General features: G+C 32.4%; 2 protein-coding genes across 5 annotated transcripts; both read right to left on the reverse strand.

The window, feature by feature from the left end:
- Positions 1 to 630: 630 nt before the first annotated feature.
- On the reverse strand, positions 631 to 5,960 carry LOC112702755 (shewanella-like protein phosphatase 1). 4 transcript variants are annotated; one of them, XM_072199271.1, is made up of 10 exons: positions 5,524 to 5,960; positions 4,318 to 4,418; positions 4,020 to 4,133; positions 3,274 to 3,486; positions 2,639 to 2,774; positions 2,309 to 2,484; positions 1,694 to 1,782; positions 1,438 to 1,492; positions 910 to 1,024; positions 631 to 821 (listed from the first exon to the last, which is right to left on the reverse strand). In XM_072199271.1, exons 1-9 carry the CDS (start codon positions 5,729 to 5,731, stop codon positions 935 to 937), a joined length of 1,182 nt encoding a protein of 393 aa, XP_072055372.1. In that variant the 5' UTR covers positions 5,732 to 5,960; the 3' UTR covers positions 631 to 821; positions 910 to 934. The 4 variants fall into 4 exon arrangements, with proteins under 4 accessions (XP_072055372.1, XP_025609699.1, XP_025609698.1 ...); XM_025753914.2 differs by having other exon boundaries at positions 1,438 to 1,507; XM_025753913.2 differs by having other exon boundaries at positions 2,639 to 2,795.
- A 4,958-nt stretch (positions 5,961 to 10,918) lies between these two features.
- LOC112702756 (pentatricopeptide repeat-containing protein At1g03100, mitochondrial) lies at positions 10,919 to 14,730 on the reverse strand. Its single transcript, XM_025753922.3, has 3 exons — positions 14,375 to 14,730; positions 14,099 to 14,139; positions 10,919 to 13,582 (listed from the first exon to the last, which is right to left on the reverse strand). Exon 3 carries the CDS (start codon positions 13,574 to 13,576, stop codon positions 11,228 to 11,230), a length of 2,349 nt encoding a protein of 782 aa, XP_025609707.1. The 5' UTR covers positions 13,577 to 13,582; positions 14,099 to 14,139; positions 14,375 to 14,730; the 3' UTR covers positions 10,919 to 11,227.
- Between the last annotated feature and the right edge of the window lie 3,991 nt (positions 14,731 to 18,721).

Below are 18,721 nucleotides of genomic sequence, written 5' to 3' on the forward strand. Positions count from 1 at the left end.
CTATATGATTAATGCACCTTTATAAATGTAGACTCATGAAGAATTGATGAAGACAGGAAATAAAATAGCTATGACCAACATATGAAATGGGATGCTAAAAGTAATTTTCTAAGATAAGTCTACAAATAACAATATCTTAACACATCCTGAACTAAAGAGTATCGAGTATATATTTGACACCTAAATTAATCTCAAAATAGAAATTAAGAGTTTTACTTTTAAAATTAAAACTACACCGATTCTAAAAAAATGTAAAGTAGTCAATAAAAAAATACGAAGATCTAGCTCATATATACATCAATGGGGAAGAAGGTTATGGTATTTTGTAGATGCTATTCAGTTGTCTTCACCATTTATCAACTAGGAAAAATAGAAAACCAGAGTGTGAAATTTACTGAATGATTTTATTTATACTTTGGGTACTTGGACAGACAATGAGTGCATAGAATTTCATTTATATTTTGTGCGAAAAAATATAAATGCAATATATGATAATGAACCATTTTATTTGGATTTTTTTTTTTGTCATAAACCATTTTATTTTGGATGATAATGCGGATACCTAACCAAATTGTAAAAAAAAATGAAAAATTAGTTATCTTCCTATCATATGATTTCACACAAATAAACTTTCACAAGACATTGAAAATTTGATATCGTATAAATTATATGGCATGGGACAACATTTTTGAATTGTCAAAGTTAGTTATAGAATCACAAGGTGAAGCAAACAACTAACAACAATGTGCATTGAATAAATTTGCCATTGTTGGACTTCACTAATAGCTGGATGCATGCAACATGTACTTTCCTGCAAAATACTGTAAAAATAAAGCAGATTGCATCAGTGGAGATTGTTCTTTTAGTTTATATTTAATCGACAAGGGACTTGTAATTCAAGATGCATACCTAATAAACCATGTCCTTGTCTCTTTTAAGTGTATGCAACAGCCTGAAGTTCTTCACTGTATCTGTCCCGTTTGCTTCTTATGACTCTCGCTTTATCATCTATAATCTCTAAAACCTGTAAAATACGACGTTAGTAAATCTCAACAGCATCTCCATGTTAATCGGGATTATTATAAATAGAGACAACTACCTGATTATCATATGATATCAATTTGTAGTTATATGTTATCGGTGAAAGATTGAAACGCTATAGATCAAATTTACTCATTTTCACCGTAAGCTAAAAGTCGAGCTGCTTTCAGTGCTGGAAGCAATGATTAATTCCTCATGGTTAATTAATGAATTTTGTTAGGAATGGGAAGTGGGTGAAGTCTAAGGTAAAGACTTAGAAACGTTTAACTTTTTTCAAACAATATTTAGTAAATAACAAAGTAAATATAATTCTAATAACATAAATACTATAGTGTGAATCATATCTCAATATCTCATAAACAAGGACACTGTGTATAAGCCCTAAAAGTTTGTTACCTCTGGTCTTGAATTAAGAACTCCACTGGACATTCCAACATCTACACGCCATATGCTGCAATTGTATTTACTGTCAGGAGGCAGAGAAGTTATATCAATGAATGGCAGCAATTTTTCCGCAACACACCACAAAGATGTCCATAGAGTATATGTGCATTTATGTTGAAGTTAAATACAAGTAGAACAAGAATATAAAAAATTAGAAGCTTTTAAAAAGCGGGACAATATTGAGCCATATGAAGTAATCCTCACTTACCAATTCACACCTATAGTTTGAGGAGTATGCCCTACCACCATTGCCTTGGCACCAACTGCTTGCAGAGTCTCCTCGAGAACAGAACATACCTGAAAATCATATTGTTTAGTTTCAAACCGTCTATCACACAGTCCAATTCAGGTTGAAACAGAATTTTGTTACTCAACTGACTGCAATTATATCACAAAATAAATAGTGGAAGTTGTTAAGTAATCACATTGGAATTACAAAATATATGACAGGATAGTGTAACAACTGTACCCAAAATAAATGCAATAGAACAACAAGAACTCGGATAGGAATGAAGGGTAAAGGAGGAATTCTCTTAGCCCCTGTTGCTGCCTCAATAGAATCTTTTTTTTTGCTCCCACCCTTCTCAGGGTACGTAACAGATAGCATAAAGTGCTCACACTTCTTCCATAAAATAACCAGACATTTTTGCATAGATGAAGTCATGAAACAGTTTCTTAGATTATTCTAGTTATTTAATAGAAGAGAAAAAGGAAATTTGCACTTGCACTGCATGAAGTCTCTACAGTTTCAAAGGGGTGCAGGTGGGGATAACATATTTCTATTTACCATACATAGGATCTTCCTATTAATTGAAAAATCTACCTGTTTATCCTGATAGTCCACCAAATCTGGTGCATCCCTTGAATATAGACGATTCCAAACAACACTGTCATAGCCTCTAGTGGCAATAAAAGGGATATTTGGAGTATTGTCATTCTGTCTCAAGCCTCTCATCCACTCAGATACTTCTTTGTTCATCTTCTCTATGCCATATGCAACTGTAGAAAATGAAAGCGGGAAGAGAATCATAAAGAAAATGATATCAGGCACATGGAATTACAAAAGGTTGGAAAATTTTAAAGCAGCAGTGAATGTTGTTGTAGTAATTAGTAATTCGGTATGACTTCGAGCTCAAGTTAACAAAACCATTACCATGGTGAGGAAGAAGGCCACCATGACAGAACACCCAGTCATTGACCTTAAGTACAACAGCATGTCTTGCGAGCTCACGTGCCAGTGGGCCGCCAGGCCTAAAGAGGATTGATCTAGCAATGACTCCCTTTTGCCTCTGTCCTAAATAATTGGAAAACTTCATCAAAAACAATAATAGAATATCACATCACAGTAATATAGCTTCCTTCATGAAAAAGGTACAAATTAGATAATACTTATAAAGTTTCTAATGATGTCCATATGATCCCAGATACAATAAAGATATAGTCAAATAAATTACTGAGCTACCCATCTTTAGCTATTGATCAAAAAGAAACTTTTAGTTGGGAAATAACCTCAAAAAGGACATACCATAGTCGAGTTTGGGGCCCTTCATGCTTCATCGAAAGTATTTGCTATAATTTTATTATATTGCAATCAAATTCAATACAAAAGGGAACTAGGACTACATGTGATCATATTATATGCAAGATATATCAACATGTTGGGTTTGGCATGCAATCTATTTTGAAATTCAAACAATGTAGTTTGAAAGATTAACTTATGCTCCGAGGGCACAAATTATGCAATAATGAAAACAAGAGGCACACATTAAGTAGAAGTAGTTATGATACCTTCACTAAATTCCAAGGACCCCAGTAACCATTGGACATTGTTCGTTGTTCTTTCCACCTTTCAAACTCATCAACCCAACCGGTAAAAGTTTCTTCCCAGCCATCCTCTGAATCATTGACATATTCCAAGAAATCATTGCACTCATCGAATGCCCCAGAGTCAACATATCTAAAATCACCTTCCACATTCATAGTCTCATGGTTTCCATTTACCTAGATCAGGTAGATCCAATTATGGAAAGTTAATTGAAAATTTAAATAAGAGAAGGTAATAACAAGATTCTTCAAATTTTACAAATAGCTTCTTAATAATTCATCGAGGTTTAATAGGAATTATGTTTCTATTCCTTTCTCCAAGCTTAAGGGATTATTCCAAGCTCTAACATACAAGTCATTTTTTAAAATTAATTTTAAAATACAAGAGAAGATCAATCTACATTTCTAGTATTTCTATAAAATATCAATCCGTAGAAAAGAAATCCAGCAAATCATTGCTTAACCTATCAAATATTTTCTTTTCATATCGACTCATACGATATATTTCTGGTAATGAGACTCAAATGGAGACGAATGTTTTACAATTAATAGAGGAAGCTACAGTATTATGTGTAAGAAATTGTCTCCTCCTTGCCAATTCTTTAACACTCAGTTATTTGAGACAATAACTTGAGTGGTTTATTAGTTTGTAACTTTGTATGACAGCGGCTAAAGTTCTGTCTCATGGTTCAAAGTTAAAAATGGCAAACCTGAAACACAGCTCCGCCTTTTGCCTTCGCCTGTTTATCCAATGATCGCAGCAAGGACAAGATAGCAATTTCTTCTTCACCTCGATCTAGTATGTCTCCAACTTGAATCAACACCTAGAACAAGAAATAAAAATAAACATCCACAATGTTAAAGTGAAAAATCTCAAACCAAAACCTTTCAACTACTTTAGAATATCAAATTCTAATTCTATACACATTGGCAAAAGAGACTAGTGACTCAAATTAAAATTAAAGTTTAAAACTAAAAGCTACCAGTTTCTAAAAACAGGACACATACCGTTTCTCCACCAGTCCATAAGTCTTGACCATCAGAACTCAATACACCAGCCATTTCAAGTGCAGATCTAGCCTGCTTAAGATCTCCATGTAGATCTCCAACTATTAGACGAAAATTGGCTCCGGTGAGATATATAAGAGACAAAAAGCATGCATTGCTGAAAAACATTATGTCTAAAACTAATTAACAAGAAAAAAACCTATAAGCATGTTAATAGAATCAATCAATGGAAAACATCCCCATCCATTGAAACTTTCACTTTGACATTGAGAATTTCATACTAGAGTTCCACCATATAAGAGAATCAAATAAAATAAAGCATGTATGCAGTTCATCATATAGTCTGAAAATTTCAATAAAAGCAATTAGTAGTAAAATAAGTGCATTGCTGATCCTATAAGAATTCCATCATGAAATACTTGAGAGTAGATGCACATAAAGATGTGCTTAAGAGACTAAAATTTTTAAAACTTTAATAACATTTATACCTAAAATACCTTCATTTCAATTAATTAATTTCAATTTTACCCTTTGTACAAATTAAATTAGAATTTCGTTCTTGTTTCAATTTCTGTCTCCCACTTTGCACCAAACAGAATAATGAGATTTATTCCAATCTCTGTCTCTTGGTCTCTGTCTCTCTTCCGTCTCTATCTCTCCACCAAAGGCTACCTAAGAGATTACTTCCACTTAGCTAACTCCAATTAGATTACTCCAGTTCAACTTTAAACAAAAGAATTATTATTCTACATTTGCTAGGGGAAAAAATTCATGAGGAAGACAGGACGAATATGATCCCCATTTTGAAAATGCAAATAAATATTATTTCAAGCATTCAACCAACAAAAACTAATCCTTGTCCACTAGTCTGAATATATGAATAAAAAGACGCCACTATGCCTATCATAAACTATGTTCATGTTTAAACTATCTATATTTAAAATAAAAATTTAATTTTAATGTATTATCCGTATAAAGCGATTTTACATTTGCAACCAACTATGTAACATTAAGTCAACAAAAATAATTATTTTTTACATTCAAGTCAATGATCATCCAACAAAATAAATGTGATTCCATGTAAACGTTTTATGCATCAGAATTACACTCTCAAAATAAATCTTTTCATCCCTTTGAGCATGTGCAAAATTAAAAAAATGATGAAAATTAAAAAACACAAAGGAATATAAAGCAACAGAGACAAACCAGCGAGAATTCTGCGACCAGGAGCAGAAACAAAAGTTGGAGGGTCTCCACTAACAACTATGGGCTTCAAGGCACGTGCTGATACACTATGATTATTGTTACTATGAAGAACCAAAGGAGAAGGAGGAAGAGAAGTTTCAGTGAGCTTTGGAGAGTGAGAAGAAGATGGTGGAACTGGCAATGAGTTCATGAGACACAGTGATGCCATAGCTTGATGAGAAACACCATCTGCTATAATAATGCTATTGCTATGTGCTTCCCATTATACACTGTGAATGAAAAAGAGAAAGAGAGGAAGTGTGTTTTTATGCTCATGACACGAAGCCCGCAATGCTCAAAGAGAGAAATTTCGTGAGCCAAGCGTTTTGGAATCTTGTTTTTTTCCGAGGCCTCTCCTTTGTGGATGGCAACTGAGAAGATAGCATTTTCATATGTACAATTTTATTTTATATTTTTGTTTATCTATATATGCTAGACTAGATTCGTCCTTTCAAGATTTCAATTCAATTTAAATAAAATAAAATAAAATCGAAAAAGTTTGAAATATATTAAATTTTACATATTTCTCACGACAAACTGAGCCTAAATAAAAAATCTTACTATATAAAATATATATTAAAATATAAATTATATAATAAAAATAATTTAAACAATATATATTTTTATTCAAATAAATAATAATTAATTTTTTATACATACATAATATTTTTATTCAACTAAAATGAGATCGGTGTATTATATGGACTCAAATAAATAATAAAAATAATTAATAAATATTATTTTAAATACATAATTATGAATAGAAATAATTTTTTTTAAAGGTATATTTTTAAAATCATAAAAGTTTAATTATATAAAAATATACATTGTAAATCTATGAACATTCGATAATTCTATGTAAAATAGTTATTTGTATAATTTTTAAGGTTATCTTTATTAATTTCTATTTTAAATATTCAAGCTTCACATATTTATATTAACAACTATTTTGATAAGTACAAATAAAATTTATTTTTCATTGTATAAAACTAAAATATAAATATTAAAATAAAATCAAATAACATTGAATAACTACTTGAATGGATTCAAAAATTATTTTTTTAAGTTAACTATCACTACTTCTAATGATCTTATAAATGTGAATTACTTTTTAAGTATCTTTGTAATAACTCTATATAATGTTTTTTTATTCTCTTATTGTGACTATCATTTTATCATAATTTAACATTATAAAGACTGAATACAAACTAAGTTGTAATTTTATCTAACATTATTATAATTATTTCTATTTTTAATTTGTAAAACTATTAAAGTAAATACCAAAAAGTTTAAAATTTAATATATTTGTTGATATAAAATTGAGCACATGTCAATGCTCAATCTGTAATAAAATATAATTATTTTTTTAGTGTATGTCAAGAAAAAAGATTGCCTCTAATGTGTGTATGCATGTAAATTATGTATTTTATAAAATATAAATTGAATAATTAAGAAGACATTGAACATTATTAAAAGGATATTTTGATTATAGGAGGTCACCTTATTAATTATTGTGAGGACTAGTACAAAATATAAATTAAATAATTAAAATGACATTTAAAATTATTAAGAGAATAATTTAGTTGAAAGGACTATTTTGCTAATTATTGTAGAAACCAATACATAAGGGAAAAGTATAAGTAATTAACAAAATTTTTTAATAATGTATGAATAATGTGAATTAATAGGGTTAAAAGAGTAAATTTAAATTAGTAACATTAAATTAGGATATAATATATCTTAATTTAATGGGTGGTTGTTCGTATTGTTTAAAATAATCATTATTTACCTAATACTTTCTTTGCAAAAGTTAAAATTAAAATAAGAAACATATTTGATTTTATAATAAAATGACATCTATAATAACATGTTGGTATGGCAAAATTACAAGTAATTTATGTGTTATTACTTGATTTTTTCTCATGTTTGTTAAAGGTTTATTTTTCTCCTTTAAAGTTAGAAAGTATCAAGTTAAGTTCTCGATTAATGTTCTCAGTACTTTTTGTAGAGTCTTGGGAATGAAGATAAACCTCCAAAAATTTTTAAGACACTTTATTTCAAAAATATCTCTTATATTCGTAAGCAAATATTTACTGGTGTGTCTAGTATTTATTTCATTCAGAATCTGAACAAATATCTTAGTGTGAATTTGAGTCATTCTCGTATTTTTAGATGAGAAGCTCAAGATGTTATTGAAGGATTCAAAGGAGGTTGACGAGTTGAAAAAATAGATTATTAAATTAAGAGTAACGTATTGTTTTTATTTTAGGGATAAATTCTATTTGTGTCTCTATCGTTTAAATGATCCTATTTGTATTTTTAACGTTTGTAAAAGTGATTTAATGTTATCCTGCCATCAATTACACATCATGAACACTTTAGTTTGAGTTTTAAAAATCTCTTTTTGAAGTTAGAATACAAATGTCTGGGATAGAATCGATGATCCACTCCGAAAAATAACTCATCAAAAGTTAAAACTAATTTTTACAATATTTACATAATTCACTTTTCTAGGAACATAATTGAATCTAAACACAAATGCTGGGTATAATATTAAAATCGAACACATCCAAGTGAGACCTAATTGAAAATGACTACATCCAAGTGAGAATAATTAAAAAATATAATCTGATTTGTTAGTATAATTGATAGTAGGATAACATTAAATTACTTTTATAAACATTAGGGATACAAATAGGACGATTTAAATGTTAGAGACATAAATAGGACTTACCCCAAACGTTAAGAACAAAAACGATACTTTACTCTTAAATTAATTTGGGAGGATTTATTTGATCAAGTAGGTTATTTCATCTATTACTATCTATCGGATACATATTTCTTTTTTTTTTTTTTTCTGTTTATGGGTTGTAAGAAAATTGACCCCATTGCTCGTTAATTCTTATGGAATGGAAAAAGCGATGGAAAGGGTCTTCTCTTGTAAAATGAAAATTTTTAATTGCTCCTAAAAAAGGTGGGGGTCTTGACTTTAGATATGCTTATTATGTGAATGTGGCTTTGATCAGTAAATTGGTTTGACAAATTCTTAATTGCAAAGATAAGCTTGGGTTCAACTTTTGGTAGATAAGTATTTAGAGAATTGGTACAATTTGAATTTTAAAATCCCAAAAAAATCCTCTAAACCGTGGGCTTAGTATTGTTGCGACTCTTAACCATTTAAAAGAAAGTTTTTTCTTAACCAATCAATTTGGCATGACTCTTGGAGTTCTATTAGTAAGATTGGTAAATTTCTACCCTATATTCACATTTCTGACTTATACCTCTCTCAAAGATATTTGTGTTAATTCTACTTGGTAATTAGAGGGTTTGTCCACTCCTTTAACTCTATTGTTAAGAATTATATTCTTGATATTATTCCTCATATTAGCATCAATCCTGGATGGTACTGCCATTCAACTCCTTCGAAGACTTATTCTACTAAGGACAATTATTATTGGCTCTTGAAGCTAAAGTTTCATTGGAGTGATAATGTTAATTGAAATTGGTTGTGGCGTTCAAAACTACCAGAGAATATTAAAATTCTTTTTTGGCTCCTGCCTATAGCTTTCTTTCTTTCTTTCTCGTCGTGGCTCGGCATTTTCAAATTCTTGCCCGTGGTGCAATGTGAGGAAGGCTATTTTTCACTGTTCTTTGGGTGTTATAGAATTTGTAATGTCTGGTCCATCTTGAGTGCGTCTTGGTTGGGCAGCGGCAGTTCCTCCATAGATCCCGCTATCATGTTGAGCTACTTTCGGCGGAAGCTTCTGAAAGAGGAATTCATCTTCTTCCATCCTCAAGAGGACTAATCCGATGAAAAAGTTATTTTTATTGCTCAGAGACTAGCTCAAGAGTTGCATAATTTTAGGATCTCAAATAGCCTTTTGCAGGTGTAAGGCGCTGATGTTAACTGGTCTCTTTCCCCAGCGAGCATGGTGAAGGTAAATTGCCATGTCAGCATTTTTCTTGATAACAATCTCGTCGATTTTGGTTGTGTAATTAGGTCCGACGATGGCTCTTGGAAGAACGGTTGCTCTGGTTTCCTCCTTATTTAGAGTATGTTGCGTTGTGAGCTTTTTGTTGTGCGGAAGGAATTGGTTATTGCTTGGGAGTGTGGTTATAAGGCGATTGTCATTGAAACTGACTCCATGCATACTTTTTTGCTGCTTCAATTTGATTCCCAGTAGGTGTCTTGCATTAATGGTGATTTACTTGTAAAAGTTAGAAAATTACTGAGTCTTCATTGGGAGATTCAATTTAATGTTATTAGAAGAGAAGCCAATGTTATAGCTGATCTGTTAGCTAAGAAAGGAGTTGGGATGGTGCTGAATTTGTTGAGTGGCTGCAGTCTTGGAAGGAGCTGCATGAAGCTTTCCGTAGTAACCTTCAAAAATTGCGTTGATTTCTGTTTTTCTTTTAACTTCTGTGTCGTGTTATAATTTTTTCTAAGACACCAAAAAAAAAAAAAAAAAGATAGATGGATAGATTCTTCACCGGAAAATTTTCTTTCAAAGAGTAAACTCAACTCTTATTTTATTCCATGTAAATGCTAGCACAACAAAACCGTGAATAAATTATTTTTCAAATTAAATTGGTTTAAGACGTATTTTTGTTGTTGTCTTGGTTTAAGATGTATTTGCTTTCGTAAATTAGATTCAGCAGTATATTCTACCATAAAATTGAATATTTCCACCATAAAAAAATGAATCAACTCATCGTGTTTTGGTTGATCAAATTACATCTACCTGGCTGAAAAAAATGTGTTTTATCTTATTATTCTTATTTAAATTATATTTATAGATATTATATGACATTATTTTTATTTCTAATTTAACTTATTCATCTTATTTACTAAAGTTCTTTTTATTTTAATGAACAATAGTGCATTAATTACAAAATATAATGAAACTAACAAGTAACAAGCAGTATTTCTATTAGGGAAAGTATGAGGAGCCAATAAAATATTTATACAATGCGTACAATGGAGGTTTATGGAGTATTAGAGATATAATCATTAGTGTTACATTTTCCCACCAGCTGAAACTTTTGAGATGAGTGGTATCATGACATGGTATTAAAGCGCTAGATCTGAAAGGTCAAGAGTTCGATTCTTGGTGAATCCAAAAATTAAACTAATTTTTCGAGAAGATGTTTATTATCCCTGGTTATTCTAAATAGTAAATAGTCCATTGTCCTTGGCATTGGAAGGAAAAAAAAAATAGGAAGCCAATTGCATTTGTCACTAATGAGATAATGCTGTTTACAGAATACAGCAATATATTAGACTATGGCCAAGTGAAAATCGATATTTTGCATAGATATAGAAAAAAATAATGAGAATCGGTTAAGAGAGAAATGGTTTTAGACTACGTAGTGAGTGTTTCCATGTTTATTTCCGCGACCTTCATACTAAACCTGTTATGTGGTGTGAGCCTATGTTACAAATTCTTCTCTTGTTACAATCAAATTAATAGTAATACAGAAAATCTAGAAGTCTGAAAACTTCCCTATAGAAACAATGTGTTATCGTTTGCACATTGACATTACATATTTACATTAGTGTTTTAACCCAAAAATTCATGAAGGAAAATCTGAGAGTATAAAAGTTTACATGTCAAATTTCGTGAAGATGATGGCTTAAAAGAGAGAATACTTGATTCTCACTTTTTCAAGTCAAGCCTACCCATCTTTTGAAAGACAGTGCCGCTTCTCTTTTTCTGAGTTGGGATTCTGTTTGAACCTTCGGAGCCTTACCTTTGTATAGTGTTTTGTGATATTTCAAGAATAGCATTCGGTACTTGTACTTGTCAATAAACATGTTACCTTTTTCCATCATTGCCACAACTTCATTTGCTCGAGCAAAGAATCCACCCCTCACAAAAGTATAAAGCACAGAATCGAGAAGTTCCTGATCAAACTTCATTGAGATTGCGGAAGCAAGAGATTTCATTTCACCCCACAACTCTGTCACTTCAGGATACTTCCCTCCAACAGCAGCATACCCAGTCACCATAGAATGGAAAGTTTGTGCATTCGGTGTGTGGCCTAAGCTTCTCATCTTCTTCAGAGCATTCTCTGCATCTTGCATCAGTCTCTTCTTGCAAAAAAAATGGATTACGTTGTTCCAGTCATGAACTCCATAATCCACACTCTGTCCTTCCTTGATTTCCTGCAACAGCCCTTTCAGTAGTGCGGCTTCATCACTCTTTGTACCAGGTTTAGCCAGCATGCTAGAGTCTAGTTGATTAACTTTTGGAATCCTAGCCTCTTTCATCTCTTTAAAAAGTTGGAGTGCTCCATGTGTATCTTGCTGGATCACCTTGGATTGAATCATTGCCTCATAACAACTTGAGTCAAGTTGGATACCGGCCTTCTTAGCATCTCTCAAAAGTGACGTGACATCCATTACCCTGTTTGCTCGACAATATGCTTTCAAAAGAGAGGCATATACAGATGAACCGGTTTTGACTCCAGCTAGACGCATCTCATCAAGAAGGTCATGTGCTTCATCTAACCATCCAAGTGAAATGCATGAATTGATGACATGAACCAAGGCTGAACTATCATTGGAAAATGGGGAATCTTCCCTTTCTGCTTTGAGGAGAAACACTGTCAAATCCTTCATCTTGCCAGTCTCTAAAAATGCTTTAACTAATTTCACATAAATCATTTCAGTTGGTTGAAGTATACCATGTACGGTTGTAATCAAGTCAAATTGCACCTGCAACTTAGCTAGTAAAGAATCAAGAACAGCTTTTGACTCCGCTTCGAGTTTTAAGAAATTCCGATCTCTAGAAAATTCCTCATAGCATAAGACAGCATTGCCTGATGGCTTGTTATTTTCAAAACTATCCAACCCCCCATTGCTTCTCAAACTCTGGAGAGAAGCCAGTACAGGAGAATATTTATTATCAGTTGTAGCAGCATTAACCATAAATTTGGCAGCTGCAAGAGAATTCCTTGCTTCCTTAGCCTTCCTAAGCATTTCCAAAACCATGTTTGATGCGGATTCTAGATCCCCAAGTTTCAAATGGCACGTGAGTAAACAATTATAAAATTGTCGAAGCTGAACATCAGTTAGATTTGGGGCTTCCGCTATGTGCCTTTGCAGCGTCTTAAGCTCTTCTCTTCGCCCATTTCTCTCATACACGTGTGCCATTATTATCAGTAAATTTGCATCAGCTTTGGCACCAATTCGCGGCATCAAATCAAGAAGCTGCTCTGCTTTCCTAGATGTCTCAGATAAGAGACACCCTGCCAAAGCAATGTTAAAAGCTGTAGCATTAGGCTTCATGGCTATCAAAGGTGCATTGCTCTTTTTACGCGGATCCACTCTATTGTTTTGGAACAAATAACCTATTTCAAGAATCAACTCAGCAGCAAGATAACTTCCATCGGCTGTTTGTGACATGTGGGCCAAAACAGCAGACCAAGCATTAACTGGGGGGAAAAATTCCATATCTATCATTTTCCTCAAAATAGTTGATGCAAGAACAGGTAGTCCAGCTTTTGCAAGGCCAAAGCTAAGGTATATAAGAACCTCCTTTTCTAACAAAGTTTGTTTGCCTTCCTCAATAGCTCGATCTACCAATTCATAAGCCCTTTCTAACCATTGCATATCAAGGCCATCCACATAACTTGTTACAAGTTGGTTGAAGACAGATTTTCTAGGAAATCCCTCCATCTGCATGTGTTGTTCAAATAATTTCCACGAATAACCTAATTGATTCCCCGCGATAGCATTTTGTATTTCCAGGCTTACTTTTGCTGGGTCTCGAGCCTGGACCAGAATTGTTTCAGGCACACTTGAGAAATAAAGTCCTTGAAAGGTAACTTTATTCTCTAATCTGAGAAGACGTGCTTGTAAACTTGAGTTGGCTAAATAAGAGCTAATAGATTTAACAATTGGTTTGTGACAGCTGTTGTTGAAAACTTGGGCAACACTATGATGGCAATTGGCAATAATGAAAGCAGAAGTGATATCTGGCTTGATTTTAAGTTTTCTTATTGTAAGCATCTTGAACTGTCAAAAATTTGCAAAGCAAGATCCCAGATTGAAGTCAATCAAAATCTGTAGATTGGCAGTTCTTGTTAACTAATTCCATAGACGATACAAATAACTCATGATATAAACAAAACGGAATAAGTATTATCGTGCATTAAAAAAGGTTTAACAAAAGTTTGTTTCCCTTTTTTTTATTAAAAAGTGCCACAGAAGGAGATTTTGTATCTAAACAAAACACTCATAATCCCTAACATATATTCATGAGACAAAGGTAGTAAAACTCGCGAGTCTAAGTAAACCTCTAGAGCTCTCATAGACTTTACTCGCAAAGTATTCTACATTAATAATTTAATTTCACCAATTACCAATCCTGAAAAACATATCAAATTATCAATTTCAAGTTTCAACATCAACATCCTAAGTTCCTAACATATGTATGCTATATCAAACTATCAATACCAAGTTCCAGCATCAGATACCTTGATTCATAATTAGTAACAAATAACAAGTAACGTCAGAAATACCTGAGTATACCTGAAAACATGTTTGAGCCCGAGTCTTCTCAATTCTACGACCTGAACCCCTAAACTTGTACAAGTTAACTCACTAGTTGGACAGACAAGAGACAACCATAAAAGAGACCGAAATTTTCAAAAGAAGGTTAAACAGCAACTCAGAAATAGCAAACTTATTATTAATTAGGATAAATAAATCACATTAATAGAAACTTGTTATTAATTAGGATAAACTCCAATTCATTAATGATGAAGCAAATTCAATGAAAAAATTGAGAGAGCAGTAAGTCTTAACCAGGGACGAGGGAGGGCAGCAACCACGGCGGACAAGGTTGGAAAAGACGGGGCGAAGAGGTGAGCAGAGATGGCCGGAAAGGAGAGCAGAGAGGCAAGTAGACCAGCGGGTGGCAGAGATGCTGGTGACAGTGATGCGGAAGGGCAGAGACACTGGCGGCAGCGACGCGGGCGGACAGAGACGCTAGCAGCAGCGCGCAGGCGACAGAGACGCCAGCGGCGATGCAGGAGTTGAATGGAGCAGGAGGAGATGCGTAGAACGGAGCAACAATGCCAGAGGCGAAGACTCTGGCGGAGTTGGAAGACAGAGAAGGAGAAGGAAGGGGAGAAGAGGAAGGTAGCAGAGGAAGGCGGCAGCAGCAGGAGACAAGGTACGTGCTGGGTTGTATTGAAGAGGACTAATTCATATGTTTTTTTTTTATTTAATTATTTTAAAATAAAATTAATTAAAAAATTATTTATCAAATACTTATATTAGAAGTTTGATTGAAAGTAAATATTTATTGAACATTTTTAGAAAATAAAACTTTGTTGGAGTTGAAATATATTATTAAAATTTTGTAATATTAGTTTAAGTGTTTAATAAAAAAATCTCAATAATGTAAATTTTAACTAAATAAATTTATCAATTAAATAATACTATAATACTCTGTTTTTTATTAAATTGATTATATATATATATATATATATATATATATATATATATATATATATATATAGTTTTAGATAAAATTTAACAAATTTTTTTATTATTATGTGAAATTAAATTTAATACAATAATTTTTATTTTAATGAAAAACAAATATAATTTTACAATAAAGACACATATTTATTGACTATTAAAAATATATTAAAATAGAGCTTAAGGTAGTGTTTAGATGCATTATTAGTTTTTTAGTTTTTTATTATTATGTTAGGTCAGTTTAAGTGGCTAATTCACACACTTGAGCACAATTTTTTATTTTTACATTATGCCATAAGATTCTTATTGTATTTTTATCGTCTCATAATAACCTATCTTTATATAATAGAATTTTTTATTTTAATAAATAAAATCAATATAATATTTACCAACATAAATAATTTTTGAAATATTTACCAATTTAAATTTTTTTGTCTTAAACGAGATAAGGCCTTTCTGCGCCTATATATACAAATCGTTTACAGCTTGGGTTCTGAGCTCCAGTTTGATTTTGTCAACTTCTTTCTCCCCTCTTTTAACTCTTTCTGACCATACCTTCAACTGAATCGGTGATGGCGCACAAGGCAGGGAATGACAGAGACATCAACATGCTGAACGAGACGACGCATTACGTTAGGGCGGCCGACTTCGAAGTTAGTTTTCGTATGTTTTTTTTTTAATTTTAGGATGTGGCCATTGTTAGGGTAGTCATGAAGAACTAGAACATAGTTATATGAGTTAGCAGTTAGGTCTCTAAGATGAATTTAGAATTTTATTTGCTTGTGCTAGGTTGGTATGACATATATTATTAGTTTGGAACTCTGATATTCTTGTGCTAGGTGTTTAGTATTTATAACGTTATAGTTAGGATTTGTTTGTTATGAAAAATGTAATTTAGAGATATGTGTAGGCTAGAAACATGGAAGTACGTTCTTCAGTAGAAGTAGCTATGTTAGATGGAAATATTTGTTGAAATTAATGTGTTGTGTACCATGTTATGCCGGTCTAATTACTTAAAAACAAGAGATAGAATACAGTAATCCAGAATTTTAGAATATTTTATTTGTAAGGTTAAATTCTTTTTCTTTTTCATTCTTCAGAGGCCTCGTCTCCTACTGCCCCGACGAGTGAGTCATACTCTTCCTCCATCGGACGCCATCATCCCGTATATGGCTGAGGCCGGATTCGGAGACACGGTACCCCTCAGTGATTTCACTTTTGAGAACTCCCTTATTTAGGCACTCGTAGAGCGATGGCGTCTAGAGACGCACACGTTTCATCTCCCGTGGGGCGAGGTTACTATCACCCTGCAGGACGTGGCGTACCACACAGGCATACGCGCACACGGTAACCCCGTCGGGGGTGTCTCCATGACTTTGGTAGGTAGTACCAGACAGAGACATGGGCGTTGGTGGAGCAGCGACTCGGCGCCAAGCCTCCTGTGGCAGCACAGCAGGCTGTGCAGAGGAAGGAGTCCTTCACGCTAAAACTTGTGTAGCTGTGGAATCGTGTCCGCCAGATGCCTCCGACAGACGATCCAGAAACCCTTCGACAATACGCCAAGTGCTATATTATACTACTGATTGGAGGGAATCTGATGACCGACAAGTCCAACAATCTGGCGCACCTTCGTTGGCTACTGTTGCTCCGGGACTTTGAGGAGTGTAGGGCATTTTTCTGGGACTCAGCTGTGCTGGCCTGGATGTATCAGTCACTTTATTCGGCATACAACAAGACATCACAAATATCATTGGCTGCACTCTGCTTTTGATATTCTGGATCTATCAGAGATTTTCTCAGTGGTGTCCACCAGATAGAGGAGTCTATTAGTATCCTCACTGTACGCACTATCCGCCACGTAATCTTCGTCCGACTCTTCCTCACCATTCTTTGCCTCATGCTCTGGAATGGCGACATGAATGGGCGGTGGTGCGAGAGGTTGGTTGTCCTGCACATAGGTATCATGTACAGAACCACCACTACCACCATGACCCACCTCGGCCGACAGCTCCATTACCTGTTCTACCATGATCCTCCAATGGATGTCGAACATCAGTCGCACATGCTCGTCCCCTTGAAGTCGGAATAGTCGAAACCGAAAGACTCCGTTTCCCATGGGTGCCAGCAACCTATACCCCACCCTTCCTATCTCCCATGCTTGTGTACCACCGAGCTTGCTCAATATCAAACTCTTTAAATCCAACAACGTCTTCACACGCTGAGTGTGGAACAATATCGGATCTTCACACTCAAATGTCACCCAATTGTTGTGATTTCTCATAAGACAATTGGGATAAACAAGTACAACTATGAATGGACTGTTACTGGCCATTGAACTTTATTTTCGTGAGAAAAACGAGACAGAGAAAGGATATGAAATGTGTGAAGAAATACCAAAGATTACACATCCTTTTATAGCAGGTGAATATTTGTCTTTCTCTATCTCGTTTACAGTGTAAACGAGATGACATTACATAAATCTTGTTTACAGTGTAAACGAGATGTGTAAACGAGATATATGTAATGTCATCTCGTTTACACTGTAAACGAGATAAGGCAAGGGAATTTAAAATCGGTAAATACTTCAAAAATTATTTATTTTGGTAAATATTACATTTATTTTATTTATTAAAATAAAAAATCCTTATATAATGTTATATGATTCTTTTTTAACCTTAATTTTTCATATTCTCTTACCCTTTATTTTTATGTAAATTACATTATTGCTTTTAATATTAATGTTAATTCTTTTTAATAGGTATAAATTTAATTAAAATTTAACTTCTTCTCTGTTCTTTTCATACTCATTCCTCATTCTTATATATATTTATTATATAAATCAATATTCATTTTACACATTATTTTTATCTCTTCTCACATAATCTCATATCTCTTTTTCTTTCTCTTTCTTCCTCTCAATTCTTACTAATTTTTTGCACAATTAGAATTTAGTTTATGACCATAATTTTTATTTTTATTTTTTAATATACTAAACGTATGTATTATATGATTGTATTCATTATTTCTTTATTTTTTTGTGTAATTGTATTTATAAGTTATATAATGTCTTTGTTGTTTATATATCACTTATTTTTTTCAACAATTTTTACATTTTTATAATATCATTTAGTTGTAATAATATTGTTAAAAATACATGTTGTCATAATTTATGAAAAATAAAATTAGAAAATTGATGTGATTTTTAATTATCAAAAATTAATAATATTCATACTTGTATTTTATCTAATAATTTTATTATTGTACCATAATATTTTAATATAACCTAAAAAAATAACTATTTAAAAATTAAAAATAAAAAATAATTATATAAAATTAGGTAAATAAATTTATTGAATATTTTTATTACTTATAGTTTAATTTATGTATAATTTTATTTCTTATAATTATTAAATTTTGAATTAATTGTTTATTTTAAATTATCGTTTATCATTAACCGCTATAAAGTTTAAATTAATTTTGATATGCTACTAAACAAAATTTTAAACTTCTTCATCAATTAAATTTAATTTATATTATTATTTAATTAAATTATAAAATAACGATTAAACATAATTGTTATCTATATTATATATATATTTTGTATTTTTTTATTGAATAATAATATTATTAAATTATATATAAATTATCAAATTAAATAAATATATT

Source organism: Arachis hypogaea, chromosome 7 (genome assembly GCF_003086295.3).
Source record: "Arachis hypogaea cultivar Tifrunner chromosome 7, arahy.Tifrunner.gnm2.J5K5, whole genome shotgun sequence".
Taxonomy (NCBI): Eukaryota; Viridiplantae; Streptophyta; class Magnoliopsida; order Fabales; family Fabaceae; genus Arachis; species Arachis hypogaea.

What these genes read in the sequence shown, in the direction of transcription:
- LOC112702755 (XM_025753912.2), bottom strand. Translation starts at nt 5,731, where the DNA reads ATGGCATCACTGTGTCTCATGAACTCATTGCCAGTTCCACCATCTTCT. An exon ending in AAGGCGGAGCTGTGTTTCAG is followed by an intron (nt 3,487 to 4,019) that starts GTTTGCCATTTT and finishes TACCTGATCTAG; the next exon opens with GTAAATGGAAACCATGAGAC. An exon ending in TGGACTATCAGGATAAACAG is followed by an intron (nt 1,783 to 2,308) that starts GTAGATTTTTCA and finishes TATGATTTTCAG; the next exon opens with GTATGTTCTGTTCTCGAGGA.
- LOC112702756 (XM_025753922.3), bottom strand. Translation starts at nt 13,576, where the DNA reads ATGCTTACAATAAGAAAACTTAAAATCAAGCCAGATATCACTTCTGCT.